Source organism: Triticum aestivum, chromosome 6A, assembly GCF_018294505.1.
Source record: "Triticum aestivum cultivar Chinese Spring chromosome 6A, IWGSC CS RefSeq v2.1, whole genome shotgun sequence".
Classification (NCBI taxonomy): domain Eukaryota; kingdom Viridiplantae; phylum Streptophyta; class Magnoliopsida; order Poales; family Poaceae; genus Triticum; species Triticum aestivum.
Genome location: NC_057809.1, coordinates 147,874,302 through 147,894,769, shown reverse-complemented (window position 1 = coordinate 147,894,769; position 20,468 = coordinate 147,874,302). Strand labels below are relative to the sequence as shown.

At 46.3% G+C, this 20,468-nt stretch overlaps 2 protein-coding genes across 2 annotated transcripts; both read left to right on the top strand.

Moving 5' to 3' along the window:
• Positions 1 to 8,291: 8,291 nt before the first annotated feature.
• Positions 8,292 to 13,975, top strand: LOC123132557 (cytochrome P450 97B2, chloroplastic). The gene is made up of 14 exons (XM_044552388.1): positions 8,292 to 8,593; positions 8,985 to 9,168; positions 9,894 to 10,001; positions 10,256 to 10,340; positions 10,972 to 11,207; positions 11,404 to 11,577; positions 11,657 to 11,704; positions 11,815 to 11,874; positions 12,053 to 12,139; positions 12,217 to 12,317; positions 12,529 to 12,620; positions 12,747 to 12,808; positions 12,959 to 13,108; positions 13,202 to 13,975. The coding sequence occupies exons 1-14, from the start codon at positions 8,469 to 8,471 to the stop codon at positions 13,415 to 13,417; spliced, it is 1,728 nt and encodes a 575-aa protein (XP_044408323.1). The 5' UTR covers positions 8,292 to 8,468; the 3' UTR covers positions 13,418 to 13,975.
• A 5,203-nt stretch (positions 13,976 to 19,178) lies between these two features.
• LOC123130488 (neurogenic locus Notch protein) lies at positions 19,179 to 20,468 on the top strand. The gene has a single exon (XM_044550381.1). The coding sequence runs from the start codon at positions 19,218 to 19,220 to the stop codon at positions 19,881 to 19,883; it is 666 nt and encodes a 221-aa protein (XP_044406316.1). The 5' UTR covers positions 19,179 to 19,217; the 3' UTR covers positions 19,884 to 20,468.

Sequence of the window (20,468 nt, the reverse complement as noted above, 5' to 3'; positions counted from 1 at the left end):
ATTCTGGGCTAGAAAAGGAGCAAATATTAGAGACCTATTCTGCACAACTCCAAAAGTCCTGAAACTTCACGGGAGCATGTTTCAGAATATATAAAAAATACTGGGAAAAGGAAGTACCAGAGGGGGGCCACCCACCATCCACGAGGGTGGGGGCGCGTCCTACCCCCTAGGCCCGCCCCCTGCCTCGTGGGCCCCCTAGCAGGCCTTCGGTGCCCATCTTCTGCTATATGAGGTCTCTTGCCCTAAAAAAATCATAAGCTAGCTCACGGGACGAAACTCCGCCGCCACGAGGCGGAACCAATCTAGGGCTTATCAATCTCCATCAACATCTTCACCAGCACCATCTCATCTCAAACCCTAGTTCATCTCTTGTATCCAATCTTTGTCTCAAAACCTCAGATTGGTACCTGTGGGTTGCCAGTAGTGTTGATTACTCCTTGTAGTTGATGCTACTTGATTTATTCAGTGGAAGATCATATATTCAGATCCTTTATGCATATTAATACCCCTCTGATTATGAACATGAATATGCTTTGTGAGTAGTTACGTTTGTTCCTAAGAACATGGGAGAAGTCTTGGTATAAGTAGTCATGTGAATTTGATAGTCGTTCGATATTTTGATGAGATGCATGTTGTCTTTTTTCTAGTGGTGTCATGTGAACGTCGACTACATGACACTTCACCATTGTTTGGGCCTAGAGGAAGGCATTGGGAAGTGATAAGTAGATGATGGGTTGCTAGAGTGACAGAAGCTTAAACCCTAATTTATGCGTTGCTTCGTAAGGGGCTGATTTGGGTTCATATGTTTCATGCTATGGTTAGGTTTACCTTAATACTTCTTTTGTATTTGCAGATGCTTGCAAGAGGGTTAATCATAAGTGGGATGCTTGTCCAAGGAAGGGCAATACCCAAGCACCGGTCCATCCACATATCAAATTATCAAAGTACCGAACGCGAATCATATGGGCGTGATGAAAACTAGCTTGACGATAGTTCCCATGTGTCCTCGGGAGCGTTTTCCTTCATATAAGAGTTTGTCCAGACTTGTCCTTTGCTACAAAAAGGATTGTGCCATATAGCTGCACCTTATTTACTTTTATTACTTGTTACCCGTTACAAATCACCTTATCACAAAACTATCTGTTACCGATAATTTCAGTGCTTGCAGAGAATACCTCACTAAAAACTGCTTATCATTTTCTTCTGCTCCAATTGACGTGCCATTTTTTGATGATTTTTTATGGACCAAAAGAAGCCCTCAAAGTAAAATAGTTGGGCCAGAAGAGTTCCGAGCCATCCACGGGGGTGGAGGGCGCGTCCCCCTGCCTCGTGGATGACTCGGAGACCCCCCTGGCGTGAGACTGATGCCAAAATTTCCTATAAATACAGAAACTCCAGAAAATAACCTAAATCGAGAGTTCCGCTGCCGCAAGCCTCTGTAGCCACCAAAAACCAATCGGGACCCTGTTCCGGCACCCTGCCGGAGGAGGGAAATCATCACTGTTGGCCATCTTCATCATTCGCGCGCTCTCCATGACGAGAAGGGAGCAGTTCACCCTCGGGGCTGAGGGTAAGTACCAGTAGCTATGTGTTTGATCTCTCTCTCCCGTGAGACCATTTTCATTCTATGCCTCCCACGGATTGCTAAATCTTAGGTCATCCACTTGAATGAAATTTGCTACTGTCCTACAAATCTCTGCACTTGAAGGCCCAACAACATATAAAAGAAGAAGGTTGTGTAGTAGATATCATTTGGCATGTCAAAAATTTGACAATCATCCAAACAAAGATCAATCTTTGAGTCATGAGAAAAGTTTTATTAGAATGCACTTTGGCTACAATCCGTATACACCATTGAAGTCCGGATCATGGGCTCGTGGATGAATTATGATGATGACACTCAATGGCAACCTCGAAGGTGGTTTTTCTTCTCGATAACAAGTGTGGGTAGCTCAGGTGTACACGCGTGAGCTAATTTTATGGGCTCTAGTGATGGTTTTTCACATGGTTTGCCCGTGTTTTAAGAAAAAAATGCTTTTGCTAGGAGGAATTCTCGTGGCTGTAGTGGAGCACCCACTGACTGACGCGTGCATTGTCGTGCCACCTCTGGCGCTAGCGGGCGACGCACTGGAACCCAATAAACACCGGCCATGCCACGTTCCGTGGTCGGCGGGCAACCGGCGCTCCTCCGCCTGTGAGGATCAAAATACTCAGAGGAACTCGATCATCACGATTTCATAGATTTCAGAGGGAACTGTAGCAATTCAGAGGTACAATTTAGGATAATGGTGCGAGATCAGAGACCCCGACTTGGTACACTAGCTAGGGTTCTAACTACTACAACATATGCTAAGAATCTTCTTGGTCCTCTCCTCCCCTCGCTTGCCTTTTAAGCCACACTACAGCTCACAGCCACGCGCGATAACCACTGTTACAAGTCTTAACGGTGTTGACAAAAATAACAGTAACGGTCAGAGATGGCGAGGATGGTATCTAAGCCATCGATCTCCTCTGGTGTTCATCTGGACCGTCGTTCGTCTGAACTTCTTGTGAGTTGCCTCGCTTCGTCAGTAAGCTCTTGGCTTGGGTCCTGACAATGCCGCCGCCATGACGATCACCTTGTTCTCGAGGCGAAAAAGCTTGTGCCCTGGAAAAGTCTTGTTGAGAAATGCTGCATCCTCCCATGTTGCATCATTTGGAGCCAAACTTTCCCACTGTACCAAACATTGACCCACCGGTGTCTTGTTCCTTTGTATGACGCGATGATCCAATACCGCAACTGGAATGGTTTTGACATAGCCTTCTAGAGTAACCAGCGGCACATGAGGAAGAGGGACCGCTTTGTGGCCTATATGTTTCTTCAGCTGGCTAATGTGGAACACTAGGTGAATGTTTGTACCTTCTGGCAGATCGAGCTTGTATGATACTTCTCCAATTCTTTCCAGAACCTTGTATGGACCATAGAACTTCGAGCGAAGTTTGAGCGAGCCCCTCAGACCGAATGCATTCTGTCTGCAGGGCTGGATTTTAAGGAACACTCTGTCTCCAACTTCTAATTGCCTCTCTGTCCTTTTCCTGTCTGCAAAATGTTTGATCCTGTTCTGGGCATGCTCCAGGTTTGCTTTCAAACGTTGCATCATGTGCTCTCTTTCAGAAACTGTCAGTGTTGCTTCAGGTGACAGTAACAGTTCAGAAGCATACTCCCCAATCTGAGGAGGTTTATACCCATAAAGTGCCTGAAAGGGAGTACATTTCAAGGAGGAATGGTAGCTAGTATTGTACCATAGCTCTGCCAAGGATAACCATTGTAGCCATTTCTTTGGTTCCTGAAAAACTATGCCTCTGAGGTAAGCTTCCAAACACTGATTAACTCTCTCAGTTTGACCATCTGTTTGAGGGTGTGCTGCAGTGCTGAATCTGATTTGTACTCCAAATGCCTTGAAGAGTTCTTGGTAAAGGGCACTAGTGAATATAGAATCTCTATCAGACACTATGCACAATGGCAACCCATGCAATTTAATGACATTATCCATTAGTGCCTGAAACACTGTTTGGACTGTGTAGGGATGAGCTAATGGAATGAAGTGAGAATACTTTGTCAACCTGTCTACAACCACCAGAATAACTTCTTTGCCTTGAGAGTTAGGCAATGCGGTAATGAAATCCATGGTAATGTGGGACCAAGCCATATCAGGCACTGGTAGTGGCTGCAACAGTCCAGGAGGATATATGTGCTCAACTTTGTTTAATTGACACACAGGGCACTGACTGACAAATACCTCAATGTCTTTCTTCATGTTAGGCCAGTAAAACACCTTTTTGATCCTGTAATAAGTTGCTTTAATGCCAGAGTGTCCCCCTAAAGCAGAGGAGTGAAATGTTTGTAACAATTGCTGTCTGAAATTTGTGCTGGCCCCCACATAAATCCTGCTGTTATACTTCAATAGCCCATTGTGTGTGGAAAACTTTGGAGTGGGATCAATGTCTGCAGCTACTTTTTTCAAGATCTTGTCAGTGTCTGCATCTCCCTGATAGCTTTTCATCACATCTTTAGTCCATGCTGGAATTACTGTAGTCACACTGTTGCAGTGTATTTGAAATATGCTATCCTTTCTTGACAAAGCATCTGCTACAGTGTTTTCTTTCCCTTTTTTGTACTCAATGGAGTAATCATACTCCAAGAGTTTGAGGAGTAGCTTGTGTTGTACTCCTTCAGTTAATCTCTGAGTAGTCATGTATTTCAAGGACTGTTGGTCTGTCTTAATAATCAGCTTGTTTCCCCACACATAGTGTCTCCACTTTTTAAGGGCTGCTAAAATTGCCATTGCTTCTTTTTCATAAATGGATTGAGCTGCAGACTTGGGTCCTAAACTTTTACTGAGATATGCAATAGGTCTCCCCTTTTGCATCAGAACTGCCCCTATTCCTTTTGCACATGCATCAGCTTCTATTGTGAAAGGTATGGAGAAATCTGGCATAGCCAGAACAGGACAAGAAGTCATGCAGTTCTTCAAAGTAAGGAAAGCTTTGCTTTGTTCAGGCCCCCAACTAAAAGCATCTTTCTTTAACATATCATGGAGAGGTCTGCATATGTGACCATAGTCTTTCACAAATCTTCTGTAGTATCCAGTCAGACCAAGAAAACCCCTTAGTTTAGTGACATTCTCAGGTTCTGGCCAGTCCTATACTGATCTTATCTTGTCTGGATCTGTAGCTACTCCCTTGTCAGAAATTATGTGCCCCAGATATGCCACTTGGTCTGTTGCAAATATACATTTAGATTGCTTCACATACAACTCATGTTTCCTTAAGACAGTGAAAGTGCTCTCTAAGTGCTTGTAATGTTTCTCCATGGACTTGCTGAAAACTAACATGTCATCAAAGAAAACCAGGATGCACTTTTCTCCTTCTGTTTCGTTTATTTCCTCACACACATTGTTCATGAGACCTTGGAAAGTGCCTGGTTCGCAAGCCAGTCCAAAAGGTATCACAGTATATTCATAATGACCCATGTGAGTCCTGAAAGCAGGTTTTGGAATATCTTCTACTGCCATTCTGATTTGGTGGTATCCAGACCCGAGGTCTAATTTGGAGAACACTTTTGCCCCATGCAATTCATCTAGCAGGTCTTCAATAATGGGCATTGGAAACTTGTTTTCCACAGTGAGAGCATTTAATTCCCTATAGTCCACACATAGCCTCCAGCCACCATCTTTTTTCCTGACCATAATTGCAGGAGATGAAAAAGGACTGAAACTTTCCTGTATTTCTCCTTTTTTAATCAGCTGCTTTATGATTTCTTCCATAGCTGCTTTTTGATAGTGTGGAACTCTATATGGCCTTAAGTTGGGGGGTTTTGCTCCGTCTTGCAGTATAATATTGTGATCATAAGATCTTTTTGGAGGGAGTGAAGTGGACTCTGCAAATATGTCTGCATATGTTTTCAGTAGAGGTTGCAGTGCCACTAGAGGAGGTGCAGGATTTTTGTTGTTCTCAGTTTGTATTTCGTTGATTTGCAGAATATATCCCATAACACCTTTCTGTAGTAACTTTTCCATTCTAGCTGCTGATAATACACAGTGTTTTTCTGGTATTGAATGGTCATATAAGGTCACTGGTTGTCCTTGTTTTGTAACCACCAACAGTCTTTCTACTAAATCTAGACAACTAGGGCTGTACTGGTAAATCCAGTCTGCTCCTAATATGATGTCATAAGATTGTAGCTCCAAGACTTTAAAACTGCTACAGAAAGTATGTCCTTGGATTTTAAAATCCCTTGCTGGCACTTTGGACAGTGACATGAGTTTTCCTCCACCAGCCACAGTTACTTTCCTTGGCTGAATTGGTTGTTGGTAGCAATTACTCTTTACCACAAAGTCCTTGCTAATAAATGTGTATGAAGATCCACTGTCAAACAAAGTTGTAGCTTTCTTCCCTGCAATTTCCACAATCAAAGAGAATGTGTTTGGTCCAGGGGTGCCTTCTGCAGCATGCACTGAAATATGCATGGCCCGTGCTGTTTTCTCTACAGGATTGCTGCTTTTTTCCTTATCAGGAGTATTAGGAGTGGTGTGGTAAGTTTGATCTGCATTTACCCCTTCTTCTGTATTATCACTGTCCTCATCTTCATCCAGTTCTTGCAGAATGTGTAGTGTTTTTCCTATTTTACACTTGTGCTGTCTTGTCCATGGCTCCCTGTAGTACCAGCAAGCTCTGGCCTCCTTTGGAAAAGGAACAATAGGCTTTTTGGGAGAAGGTACTTGCACTTGTAATGGGGTTGATTGATTTCTGTAGGAAGGAGCATAATTCCTAGTCTTGTAAGTGGAAACACACTGAACTTTTCTAGCAGCGGCAGCCTTTTCATATACTTTCGCATACCAATAAGCTTCTATAATCCCAGTGGGTTTTTGTTCACAGACCTCATGTTTTATGTCACTCCTTAAACCTCCAATAAAACAACTCAACAGAAAATTTTCTTGGAGACAGGGATGATCTCTTTTGACTAGTGCCACACATTGTTCAAAATTGTCAATGTACTGAGTGATAGTGTTGGTTTGCTGAATATTTTTCAGTAATTCTACTGCTTCATGAACACTTGCCTCTGAAATCTGTCAGCAATCATCTGACAGAACTGTTGCCAAGTCACCATTTGCCATGGCACACAAATATTTTTCAGCCAATTAGACACTCTACCTTGTAAGTGACCAGTAGCCAGATTCATCCATTGCTCATATGGAGTGCCAGTCATCTCAAAGAACTTCTCACAGGCTATAAGCCATCCAATAGGATCTTCTCCATTAAAAAGGGGAATTTCCAACCTTGGCCCTTTTAAAACTGCTTCTGCAAAGCATGATGGACCTCCTAATTGAGTGGAATACTGATTTCTCTGCATATAGATTTCCCACTGCCTGGTATACCGGAGGAGCCCCTTGAGTTGTTGTGGATGTATTGATGTATTGGCCTGTGATAGGGTTGTAGGTGTGAGGTGGAGAGAACAGAGGAGCAATCACAGGAGCAAAATACCCACTTTTTCCTGAAAAACCCAGAGTGTGAGGTTGTACAGTTGCACTGACACTTATAGGAGCACTTCTGGACTGCCCTATAACTGGAATTTCTTTTTGTGGCACAGCACTAACTCTTGTGCTTTCGGTTACTAACTGTGACACTGGTAAACCCGTGGATTGGCCGGCTGATTTTGTGACTAGAACTTGCTCTTGGCTTCTGAACTTTTGCTCTAAATTTCTCATCACAGTATTTGTTTCTCTCTGCATTGAAACTGGTATATGACCATTGACAGTTGTCTGATCTTCCTTTTCTTTCACGCCTGAAGAATCTGGCTCTGTTTTCTGTGTTGATATGCTCATCTTCTGCAAAATCAACTGCAATGTTTGTTGAATTCCTTCGTTCATTTCAGACAGTTTGGCATCTACTTTTGGCATAGTGACCATCTCCGACCGGAGTTTTGACACCTCTTGTTTAAGCTCTTGTAAGCCTTCTACCTCGGCCCTCAAATCTGCCACCTCTTTTTCCACTCGATCTACCGTGATCTGCACCTTGGCTCTTGTGTCTGCCATCTGCGACTGAAGACTGCTCCGCTAGACTCGCTCCACGGAAACTTCCTCTTGACGCACGGATCCCGTCAGATCCCGGAATTTCACCACCGAGAGAAGATCTCTCAGCAACCGGATCGGACTCGGAGATCTGCGCCCGAACTTCACCGCCGCCGTGTCGCCGCCACCTGACACCACCGCCGCCGCAAACTGGGAGGGACGGGAGGGATTTTACGAGAGAACCCAACCTCCTGCTCTCCACAGCCTGATTCGCCGCCGATGAGTCGCCGCCGAGGATTACAACCGACGCTCTGATACCTTTGTGAGGATCAAAATATTCAGAGGAACTCGATCATCACGATTTCATAGGGAACTGTAGCAATTCAGAGGTACAATTTAGGATAATGGTGCGAGATCAGAGACCCCGACTTGGTACACTAGCTAGGGTTCTAACTACTACAGCATATGCTAAGAATCTTCTTGGTCCTCTCCTCCCCTCGCTTGCCTTTTAAGCCACACGACAGCTCACAGCCACGCGTGATAACCACTGTTACAAGTCTTAACGGTGTCGACAAAAATAACAGTAACGGTCAGAGATGGCGAGGATGGTATCTGAGCCGTCGATCTCTTCTGGTGTTCATCTGGACCGTCGTTCGTTTGAACTTCCTGTGAGTTGCCTCGCTTCATCAGTAAGCTCTTGGCTTGGGTCCTGACACCGACCGACCACACGCCACCGTCCTCCGATCCGACGGACGCCGCGTGATCTCCAACCAGCGGCGCGGACGGCGATCTCACATGGCGCGCACACACTAGTCTAGCCACGCTACCGGACGAGGCACCTTATCTATCGTCTGACTCCGCCACGACGCCAGCGCCCGTGGAACCTTCTCCCACTGCGAGAGTGCGCGCTCCAGCGCCATGGCCATGAGCGCGGCCACCGCCGCCACGCTCCTCCCGAGGTCCAGCACCGGCACGCAGCGCCTCGCCTCCTCCTACCCCTCCTCGTCGGCAGCTCACGGGAGGAGCCGCCTCCTTCCCGTCAGGTACGGAAGCCATCCCCAGCCTCACACTCCACAGTTCTCCACTTAGTCGCCGGTGTGCCCTGCCCATCAGGCGTTCGATCGATTGCCTCTGCACCGTGTGCCCTGCTAAGCCCCGTCACATTATAGCTAATTTGTTTGAAATAACTTGCCTATTTAACTCTGTAGCTGCCCACGATGAATTTATCCTTCTTCACTTAGTACAGAGTACATTAATTAATAATGCTTGTTGGTCTATCAGCATCCTGTTGGTTTGACCCATTAATTGATAAGATATAATGCTTGGTGGTTTCCTTTATGCGAAACGTGGTGGTGCTGGCGCCTGTCAAATTACCAGGTTTGGTTTATGCAGAGTATAATATGTGCCTAGCCCTCATTTTTGGTGTTTATGCAGATGCCAGTCGCCCGGAGTTGACAAAACCACTAAGCCTAAGAGGAACTTGTTCGACAACGCCAGCAACCTTCTCACCAATTTGCTCGCTGGCGGCAACCTCAAGAATATGCCGGTTGCCGAAGGTGCTGTCACTGACCTGTTCGACCGGCCCCTTTTCTATTCGCTCTATGATTGGTTCCTCGAGGTGCTTATCCCGTTCTGTCTCGTGTTGTTTACTCTTTTTATTGCAGTTCTTTGTTCTGCCTACTGGAAGCATGTATTAGCTGCGCTCAGCGAATAGTAGATACACGTGACGTGCGTACATGATATTTGAGTGAATACTTACATGATATAATTCCACAAATTTGGTACTCTTGACCAGATGACCACCTGCATGGTAATAATCTGATTGCCATTTTCTAACTCCATGTTCAAACCATATTTATTTGAATCATGCCATTGATTTTTTTCATCAAGTCTCCTTATATGCAGTGTACATTGCTAATCATACCCTCTCAGAAAACCTTCTGTTCGTTGACGTCTCACCTTCAGCTTAAAAAATCGCATAACATCATTTAAGAGGGTGTTCATCAACATTAAAATGAACTTCTCGATTTGGCATATTTGTATGCACCATGCAAGTCATATAACATGTGGCCTCTCACAGCCCTATTCAGAAATACTGCACTTGCATATAAAAGTGAAAAATTATGCCTTTACGAGCTGCATGCCGAGATAAAAAGAAAAGCGCTAGTAGCAGGAGCATCACAAAGTGAATACTAATAGTTTATGTCTGGTCTTTTTGATCGAGTTGTGCTGCTGTCATATGGTAGAATTTCATTTGATTGTAACTACCTTATTGTTAGGTTCATAATCAAGCAACCATGAGGAAAACTCATGCTATGCTAACATATCCTGTTATCCTTGCAGCACGGTTCTGTCTACAAACTTGCTTTTGGACCCAAATCATTTGTTGTCGTCTCTGATCCAATTGTTGCTAGATACATCCTGCGAGAAAATGCTTTCTGTTATGATAAGGTATGCTTTCTAATACATACTGTGTGAACATATGTAAATGAGTACACAGATCATCTGAAACTCTAGATAAGCTCGGACTATAATGGTTGGCAACTTATTTGTAGCATATGTTGTTTTCCCGTGACTGAACTGTGCATATAACAGTATTAAATACATGTAAGGAAAATCCCTGGAAAAAAAAGAATACATGTAAGGAATAACTGCTGGATTGATCTAGTAGCTTACTTCTTACATACTTTTCTACTTGAAATCAGGGAGTTCTCGCTGAAATTCTAGAACCAATAATGGGGAAGGGTCTTATACCTGCTGACCTTGATACCTGGAAGCAAAGGAGAAAAGGTTAGAAGGTCGGATTTTGAATCATATTTGCACTTCTAAGGCTTCCTTGAGTGCATTCATACTTCATGTTCTGTACACCAGTATAAGTTCCTGCTAGTCAATAGAAGCTGATTGACTGTTGTCCATTGATATGAATCCACTATCCTGTTCATGTTTTTTTCGACCTAACAACCAAAGGTTAACTTATCTTTCAAAAATAGAGATTACCTGTGTATGCTTTATGATAGTAGCTCCAGTCCTGCTAATTGGTCCTAAGCTCCTAGCGCTTCTTTGGACTTTGAGTCAACTAGCATGGTTTATGAAATATTATCATAAATGGGAATTACCTTATGGCGCAACTTTTCAACATAATTAAACTATTGCAGAGCCTACGTGAACCTACCTCGTGTTTGCATTCACAAAACATTTTGTCAGTGGCGGTGCCAAGAAAACAAGCATATGGTGTCAATTTAAACTTGTGATATCAGATACATGTGTGTTTGCAACTTTTATACTAGCTTTTGCATATTTTTTACTAGAATCTAAGGGTTCTGCCAAAATCTTGTGTGGTCAGATGACCGCACAAGCTTGACCGTGGCTTAACCACTGCATTTTGTAATGGTGCAACTTATCCATTCTGTGTGTTCTGCAGTTATAACTCCTGGGTTCCATGCCTTATTCATAGAAGCTATGGTGAGAGTATTTAACAAATGTTCAGAGAGAACCATATTGAAACTTGAAGCACTTATTGAAAAGGGAGACCATGGTGACAAATCTACCATAGTGAACCTTGAAGAGGAATTCTCCAATTTGGCTCTCGACATAATTGGCTTGGGAGTGTTCAATTTTGATTTTGACTCTGTTAATAAGGAATCTCCTGTAATCAAGGTTGGTGTAATATCTACGTAGTTATACTATCTGATGATAATTTGTTCATGAGAAGTGCATCTGTTCTGGTTTTCAAAATTGAGTTAAAGTACAGAAGAGTACTCATCTTGCATGTTTAGGATGAATAGACATGACTAATGCTCTTCTGCTTATTTTGTCGGCCCTTCTTTGGGGGGTTTCTATGTCTATTGTGCAGGCAGTATATGGTACTCTTTTTGAAGCTGAGCATCGATCCACCTTTTACATCCCTTACTGGAATCTTCCTTTAACTCAATGGATAGTGCCAAGACAGCGGAAGTTCCACAGCGACCTCAAGGTTATCAATGATTGCCTTGATGATCTTATTAAAAATGCAAAAGAAACAAGACAGGTTCGTGCCAACAAAAAATTTAGTCATGCATGGTGCCTTTTTCTGGAACTTGTACTAAATTCAACATTGCTTTTTATAGGAAGCTGATGTGGAAAAACTCCAGCAGAGAGACTACTCATCATTGAAGGTTGGTTCCTATTACCCCTGATTTTGTTGGGTCATGCTGGTCTTATCAGGTTGCTTTATAAAATAACTATGGTAGTTTGGCAGTTCGTAATGTTGCCATTATATTTGTAGGATGCCAGCTTACTGAGGTTCCTTGTTGACATGCGGGGAGCTGATGTTGACGACCGCCAGGTAAATCGCCCATGTAATGTTTAATTTGGTATGAATGGAACATCTATAACTTGTTCATTGCACCATTTATTTCTTCCAGCACAGGGAGTTTCCAATGTTGTAATACCCTTCGAAGTTTTACTTTGTATTTCTACTTGAATCAGGCAAATAAATTGACAAATTTCTTGGTTTGTGATAGCTTCGGGATGATCTTATGACAATGCTTATCGCCGGACATGAAACAACTGCGGCTGTTCTGACATGGTCTATTTTTCTACTGGCCCAGGTACACATTTTAACCGACATGAACAGATAACTAACATTAAATTGTGAAATCATACAATATACTGTATGTTGATACAGAATCCCACGAAGATGAGAAAAGCCCAGGCAGAGATTGATTCTGTACTGATCGATGGGGTAATCACTGCGGAAAAGCTCAAGAATCGGAGTATGTTACTTATGTTACCATTTCTTGTAAATTGAACTATGTTTGATTCTTCTATTCACTATTTTTTTCAGGTGTCAATTTAAAAAAAATCATCATATAGTTTGCATATTATATGCTTGCAAAATCACTAGCGTTTTCTTACCATGTGTTAGTAAGAGTTTTACTGTATTAATGCTCCATAAATGTTTCTAAATTTCACATACTGCATTCATGATGTGCTCTAGGTACATAAGATTAATCATTGTTGAAGCTCTTCGCTTGTATCCTCAACCACCATTGTTAATCAGGCGCTCTCTCCGACCTGATAAATTGCCAGGTTCCATCTTCTCTTTAACACACACAGCTTTCTCCCAACAATCAGAAAAACATGTGCCAGATATCAAAGGGCATGCGATGTGATACCTGACTTGTGTTATTAAAATTAATTCACACAAATTCATAGGTGGGTACAACGGAGCGAAAGAGGGATACGAAATACCAGCAGGAACCGATATATTTCTTTCGGTAAGATGGGGAATTGGCAAATTTAAGCTGGTTCTTTCTTTCAGATATTCATAGTTTTGGTACCAATATAAGTTACCTTCATGATCGACTCCAAACTTTATTCTGTTCTCCTTGAGAAGTTTGTCTTATGTGAAAATGCTGGCACTGCAGATATACAATCTCCATAGGTCCCCATACTTTTGGGATAGGCCAAATGAGTTTGAACCCGAGAGGTTTACAGTTCCAAAGAAGGATGAGAACATAGAAGGGTGGGCTGGGTTTGATCCTGACCGGAGTCCTGGCGCGATGTATCCCAACGAGGTATACCTGAACATTGGTCTCGTCATTCTATCCTACTGATAGACCTCTTTCTTTCTTGAAGAAACTAAGACCTCATCAAACTTCATTTGCCAGATTATAGCAGACTTTGCTTTCCTCCCCTTCGGCGGAGGACCACGCAAATGCGTGGGAGACCAATTTGCGCTCCTGGAGTCAACAGTGGCCTTGGCCCTGCTATTGCAAAAGTTTGACGTGGAGCTGCGAGGCTCGCCCAATGAAGTAGAGATGGTGACGGGCGCGACAATTCACACAAAGAACGGGTTGTGGTGCAGGCTGAGGAAAAGGACTTGATCAGCGGGCATAACTTTGCACCAAAAAGCTTTGCTTATTGTTGACTTCTTGCGTCGTCTGCATGCTTTAGCTGGGTAAAGCAGGTTCATGTACATGGTTATATCTCTTGGGAGCTTTAGGGGCATCAATTCTGTGCACAACCATCATCTGAAACATATGGCAGCAAATGCTGGGTGCTGCGTGCATGCATGCATCCAAACAGAATTACAGTAGTACACTCCATGCCAAATTGACCAGATTATTGTGATGGAGATGCCTCACCCAGGTGTCCGGTTTCTTGTGAACCCAGATCACCTGATCTGTGCCGTGGCGACGTGCGATTGGATACCTGTTGGCATGGAAGCAGAGGTAGGTTTCAGTCATCGCTGTTGTGCCGTGTGGCGGTGGGATGCATGCTGTGCAGGAAACAAGAAGCCCACAGAATTAAATTCAAAATAAATCGCCGCCGATAGCGATTGGGGCAAGTAAGCTACTCCTACTTTTTTTCATCCATTGATGCCTTGATGTTTTGTACTATTCCACATTTTGTTATCATTATTATATATACGATATTCCATATATGTGTGTGGTTCTTGTGATGGTGAAAAACCTCTGTGGTCAGGCTGAAATTTTGCTGGGTTTTTTTAGTTAGAATTTTTGCTGTTGATGTTGCATTAGTTGGAGCCAAGACAGCACGTTTCAGCGACCTTGCGCGGTCAGCGAATTCGCTGTCTCGCGAGCTGTATACATGGTAAACAGATCTTCTCAGACAACGAAAGCCTAATCTACCTCTGCTCTTGCTTCTTTTCTTGAATCACCTCCAGTCGACTTGATACGATTACTCTAGGCCTGTGAAAAAACATCAAGGTCGCGTCTTTTTATATGTATGGAATTATATTTCGTGATGAATGTAGCAACAGCAAAGATGGTAAAGATTCAGAAGCAGATGTAAGAAACATTATCTTCTTCAGTCTGCGATTTCCAGATGTTGCAGATTTCAGTTTGAGGATTGGTTTGGGTTCTGTGAACTTGATTTCTGTAAAACATAAGTCAAGTGGGTTTTCAACCTCAGCGTGACGTCTGTCTACCGTGTTACTCGCACATCATGGTATGCTTGCACCCTAAGTCTATGGAACTCAAATTCTACTCTAGTAATTAAGCAAAGTTTGCCCCTTTGACAGTTTGACTATGTATGCAAAAGTTACGCGGTATCGTACTTGAGAAAGACTATATGTTTCTTTTCTTTTTACTGAAGGCACGTTGTTCATTCGGAATTTCGTACATCCTTTTTTTTCCTAATGGAATTTTGAGCCAAAAGTTTCGAAGAATCCAAACATGCAGAACACAGTTTCGAAGAATGATACAGCACGACCTTTCACTGGTGCCTTTTTATAGTAAAACGTTTCTACCGGGCGGCAACCGTGGCCAGCAAGTCGTCAAAACATTCAAAAAGGAAATGTTCCTCCTTTGCCGGTTGCCTGGTTAAGAGGACCCTTGGACGGACCCCATTCAGAAACGTCCAGGCACGGGCTTAGACCTGTGGATCAACACACGACATTATATATACGCACATGCACGAATGGAATTGTTGAAAATCCATGCGGCCGCACAAGTGCGACTTGAACTTTCAACGGGGCCCGATCGTAGGGCGCGTAGCCTTTCAACGTGTACGCTAAGCAACCACTCTACTCTTTTACTTATACTTGCTTGGATGCTCTAGCCTCAGACTCCGGCAGACTGCACTGAGTACGCAGAGACTGAAGAAGTTGGGAGCAGTTAAGTTAGCTAGCCAGTGAGCCATCCTGACCGGTTCCTTGCCTCCTTCCTCCCCGCCAATCAAGGGTTGAAAGGTCAACCAGGTTCCTGGTCGAGGGGCCCGCCCCGCACCAGATCCTAACCTAACCGAACCCTTATCCTTTCGCCATCCTCTGGATTTTCTTGCGTTTGTCCTAAACCCACATGTGGTAAAACGGCAATGCGACGGGTCGTTTTCTCCGAGGAACCGGACACGCGGGCGCGAGATGGTGCGATCTTCACTCGACTTCGACATACTACAGCTTTTTCGTGCTAGTGGGATATACATACTGGAATGTATACTCACAAAATCCAAATCATACAGACGAAAAAGAGGGCTTGAATGATGTGGATTAAAAGGGTCGGTCTTGTGTCACGAAGATTAAGCTTGTTCTACCCTAAAAAAGAAAGCTTGTTCCTTTTGTTGTTAGGCCAATATAAAGCTTGAAGTGAAACAGTGGTGGTCGTATATTTCATTCTGGAGTAGAGCCGGTAGACTGCAAACTCCAATGCCATAACCATGTACTCGCTCCTTTTGGAAATGGTATAAGTGATGCTGTTTTAGTTTAAATTTAAACTAAAACAATGTTACTTAATAACAGTGATCAAAGTGTTGATTGAGAACGCTAGTAGTCCCGTCTTCTGTGCTAGCAGTAGAATATTGCGAGGAAAGACTATCGAGTCAACTCCTTGACTCGTGCCATCACGTCAGCTCATACGTATACGTCGCCGGTCCGTCGGCTTATGTGCCCAGCCGCCACCTAAGCCGAGCCGAGCCGAGCCAGGGCATGCAGAGCTTCATCCTGCATATTCTTCGATTATTTCTCTCCCTCTCTCGACGCCTACACGTATTAACTAAATTAATTAGAGGATTGTACCCAAAAACATGACAACACGTACATGTGGCCAGGTAGTAGGATGTTTTATACACGTTGCCAATTAACTTCTTTTTTTGTATATGCATCCCATATGTGCTGGGCAGTCACGATCGCGTTGAACCAACTGAAACCACCAACCACTAGAGAGGGTCTAATTTCCTTTGACCTTCAACTAGTCAGAGCCGTGCAAACTCAGGCGATCAAAAATAAAAATACTACTCGTAAAGATGCCAAAAGCCTGTCGTTTTTGGCCGCACCAAACCTTGTTGACCGGCCAGGGCAACCAAGCAGACTTCTATGCACTGTTGTCTTTTACACAAACATGTTGGGAGTTTGGGCTCTGTCCGCAAACTCATGTTTGGCGTCGTATACAAGCTCACGTTTGCTATTTGTAAGGCGTCGCAAACTTGAATTGGTGCAGGTCACCATAAAAAAAACATTTGGTTTTAAGTCGATTTTCAGGCAGAAGGAAGGGAGGCAAGGCGGAACTTCGAGGCTAGGCAGGGAATGAGTCGTAAATGGAGACGGCATGGGGCGGGGGCTTGACCGTTGCGTGTGGAGGAGGAGGGCTTTTAGTTGTTTATCCCCGCTCGGATTATGCGGACCTCGTCGGGGGTAGGGGCAGTGCATCGAATGGTAGCAAGGCGAGACCTCGGAGCCGAAGAAGAGGCATGGAGGCAAGCTACTGGAAGAGGAAGTAGAAAAGGAGGGTCTTTAGGGAAAAGAATGGGTGCCCATCCAACGAGTGGCAAAATTGACTTACATGAGAAAAAATGAATCAATTGGGGCTTATATAGTCACGTCGATACAAGTTTAGAAGTTCAAGACGTTTTAAAATTGGCTTACCTAGCAAGGGTCATATGCTCACACAAGTTCGGTTAAATGTGCACTCTTAACTCTCATTTTTTTTTTGCATAAGTCTTTTCTTTGAGTAAATTGCATCTTTCACAATCAACTCATCAAGCCACGGCTTATGCCAACGGGTACCACATTTAAAAGTTCTTGTCATATTTTACCATTTACTTCTAATCTTGTGATGTCTTTTGCCACATTCTTTTCTCAAACTAACAAGACAAATGCATGTGTGAGGATGATAGGTGCATGGTCATTGTGTCTTAGTACCTCCGTCCGGGATTACAAGACCGGAGAGCCACCGCAGGTGGACCAAGGCACTTGCCCGATCCTTCGATCTTCTCACAAAAAGCTGCAACGGGAGTAGTTCTGGCCATGGGCAGCCCGGCCCGAACGGCCCGACCCGAAAAAGCCCGACCTGGCCCAGCCCGACGCCACTCCCGAGCCAGGCTCGGGCCTAGATTTTGAGCCCGAAGGCCGGGCCGGGCCGGGCCTGGACCCATCGTTTTTGTGTTTTCCTGAAGGACGGGCCGGGCCGGCTCGAAGCCTGACGGGCTTTTACAAGTTTGGGCCGGGCTCGGGCTCAAAAAACAGGCCTGACGGTCGAGCCGGGCCGGGCTCTGGTCTGGGTTTTTTGCATCGGGCTTGACTAGGCCCGGCCCGAGGTATGGCCAGGTATAATCGGGAGTCTCCTCTACATGCATGCACCCAATGAATAGTCTGCATGCAGCACAATACTTTTAATCCCCTTCCTGCATGCAGCGCCTTGGCCAATCGTCTCGTGAACCAGCAGCGCTAATAATGCAAGCCGGCCTTTTAATCCCGTACAACCAACATTGGCTAGCTGGACCTATAATTCCGGACGGAGGTAGTATGTGCTTCCTCGGAAGCCTGTTGAGGTCTTCACCCCCTCCTTGGGATGGCCACGCCGGATCTGGCTCATTTAATGGAGGGTGTGAGGATGCCACGACGCGTGTGGGGACTATTTTGTTGTCATTTATTGGTGTGTCACAATGTGCTTGGTGAGTTGAAGGTGAATTTGTTTGCTTGCTTCCCCGTTTAGTAATAGTCAGTGGGTAGAGTTCATGCCCTTGGCCTATGGTTTTAGCCTGTTCCCCCTAAGTTACCCGAGCATTGTTATGGAGATGGAGTTTTTGTTCCCGGAAAGTCCCCTGAAACGCGAAAATAATGAAAATAAAATAAAATTATGAGTGTTCTGTTGAACCAGCGGGGCGGAGTAAAAGACATAGCATTCCCTCCCCGCGATCCACCGGCCGCCCGTGTAGTGTGGACATGCACATTCCTTGTCGTCCAAGTGGGATCCGATCAAAGGTGCACGTGCGTGCCGATGAACGCCACAGCGCGCGCGCGCGCACACACACCCACAGTGGTGCTAGCTAGCCTCAGCTTCAGCGCACGTCCCGCCATGCACGTCGCCGTCCGTCGGCTTTGGCCTTTAGTTGGTCGAAGCTTCGCGGCTAGCTGCACCGGTCGACCGCCCTCGCTTTGCCTGCGTGCCACGATATTCCCTCGTCTCTTCTTCCTTCGCACCCCGGCCAGGCCGGTTCACACACGTAAAAAAAGATGAAAAGAACGCATGTTGTGTAAAGCGCGGACATCCCATCGACGGAGCGTGAAAAGCGACCACTGTTTGCCGGCTAAATCTTTGCGTCCCGCGGATCTCGTTCACAAGAGACAGAGATCGTCCACGCGCGTGCTCGATTCGGCACGCTCGGCCCAAGTGGACGTGCACTACACACGGCGGCGCCGCGCGTGTTTGCAGTGCACCGGCTGATCGGCGGTCGTGGAACCCTAGCTTGCTCGCGCCCGCGGCGAGCCCGACCGTGGCAGGCCACCGGCGCGCCACCAACAGCGACGCCACTCCGTAACGTAAGCCGGCGCAGGCGACCCGATTCAAACATCCTTTTTTTCCTTTTAGAGAGAGAGAGAGAGGAGGGGAGGGAGGTAGGAATCGGCTCAGCTGCCTCGAGTTAACGGCGCCATCGCCGGGGGCTCGCTGGTGCGGGCGGGCGGGCCCCGCGCCAACGACCCGTTCGCCAGTGGGCCGCCACCTCGGGCGCGACGCTTCGCGCAAACTGCGCGGGTCAGCCACGTTCCAGAAGGCGACCCCACACCCACCCTGACCGTCCGATCACCCGTCCTCTCCATCCAACGGTGGGCTGTCTCCCCGAGCACCCCCTTTGACTCGTCGCGGGTCTCCTATAAGTAGCCGCCTTCCCCGTCCGGCTCGAGAACTCTACTCCCCCTTCCTACTGCGGTCAGTGCTACTGCGTGCCATGGGCGACACCGGCGCGAACATGGGCCACTGGGCGGGCATCTACGGCGTCGGCGGCAATGGGGCCGCGGCGGCGGAGGGCAGCGTGGTGACGGTGTCGAGCCCGACGTCGGGGGGCTCGGGCGGCGGGAGCCCCACGAGGTCGGCGCCCGGGGTCGAGGGGGGCCGCGTCGGCAAGCCGGCGCGGCGGAGGTCCCGCGCCTCGCGGCGGGCGCCCGTCACGCTGCTCAACACCGACACCACCAACTTCCGCGCCATGGTGCAGCAGTTCACCGGCATCCCCTCCGGCCCCTACGGCCCGGCCGGCGCGGGCGGCGGGCCCGTGATCAGCTTCGGCGCGGGCGGTGGCGACTACGGCCTCGGCGGCGGCATGCCGGTGCGCCCGTCGCCGAGCTCGGCCGTGATGTCGTTCGACCACCTCGGCCACCACCGCCCGTCCGCCGCCACGTCGTCCCTGCAGCAGCAGCAGCATCAGCAGAGCCAGCTGTTCCGGCCGCAGCAGCAGCAACAGTACGCCGACTACGGCGGCGGCGGCGCGGACATGTCGTTCCTGCACGGGTTCGAGTCGTCGGCGGAGGACAGACTGCTGCTGCAGAGCATACAGGCGGCGCAGATGCTGCCCCGGCCGGCCTCCACTAACACCCCCAATGGCTACAACTTCGGATGATCCCCTCACCACTCCACCCCTATACCCCGTTGATCAATCAAGGTACACTTAATCAGAGAGCCAGCGAGAACAGCAAGCTTTGCTTTCTCCGCTCTGCGAAGACGACGACGTTGTTGCTGTTCCAAAGGTTAATTTTTGCTGGCCTTGCCGTAGAGAGGGCGTGCGATGAAGCAAAGGCCAGCTGATTAAGAGAGTAATTAGTAGTTGTAATAGTAGCCACGCCACACCACTTTACAGGTTCAGCTACAGTTGATTAGGTGCATGTGAAACGGAAGGCATGTAAATAGTTTCAGCTTTCGGTGCGTAGTGTAGTGCAGCGGCAACGAGTTGATAGCGAGGAATCTTCTCCTCCTCCTAGATTGGACGCCTCGCCTTAGCTTGTCTCGGAAGCAAAGTTGGGGACTGCAACCACCACCATGCATGCATCTACTGTACTATAGTACTACTACCACTGGTCAAGTCGCCGCTCCTAATTGATCACATGTTGTTTTCTCAAATAAATGTGTCTCTTTCTTTAGCCACGCCCGCCGCCTGTAATTTGTTCATCTTTTAAAAGATAAGGTATCAGCTCCTTAATTTGTTCTC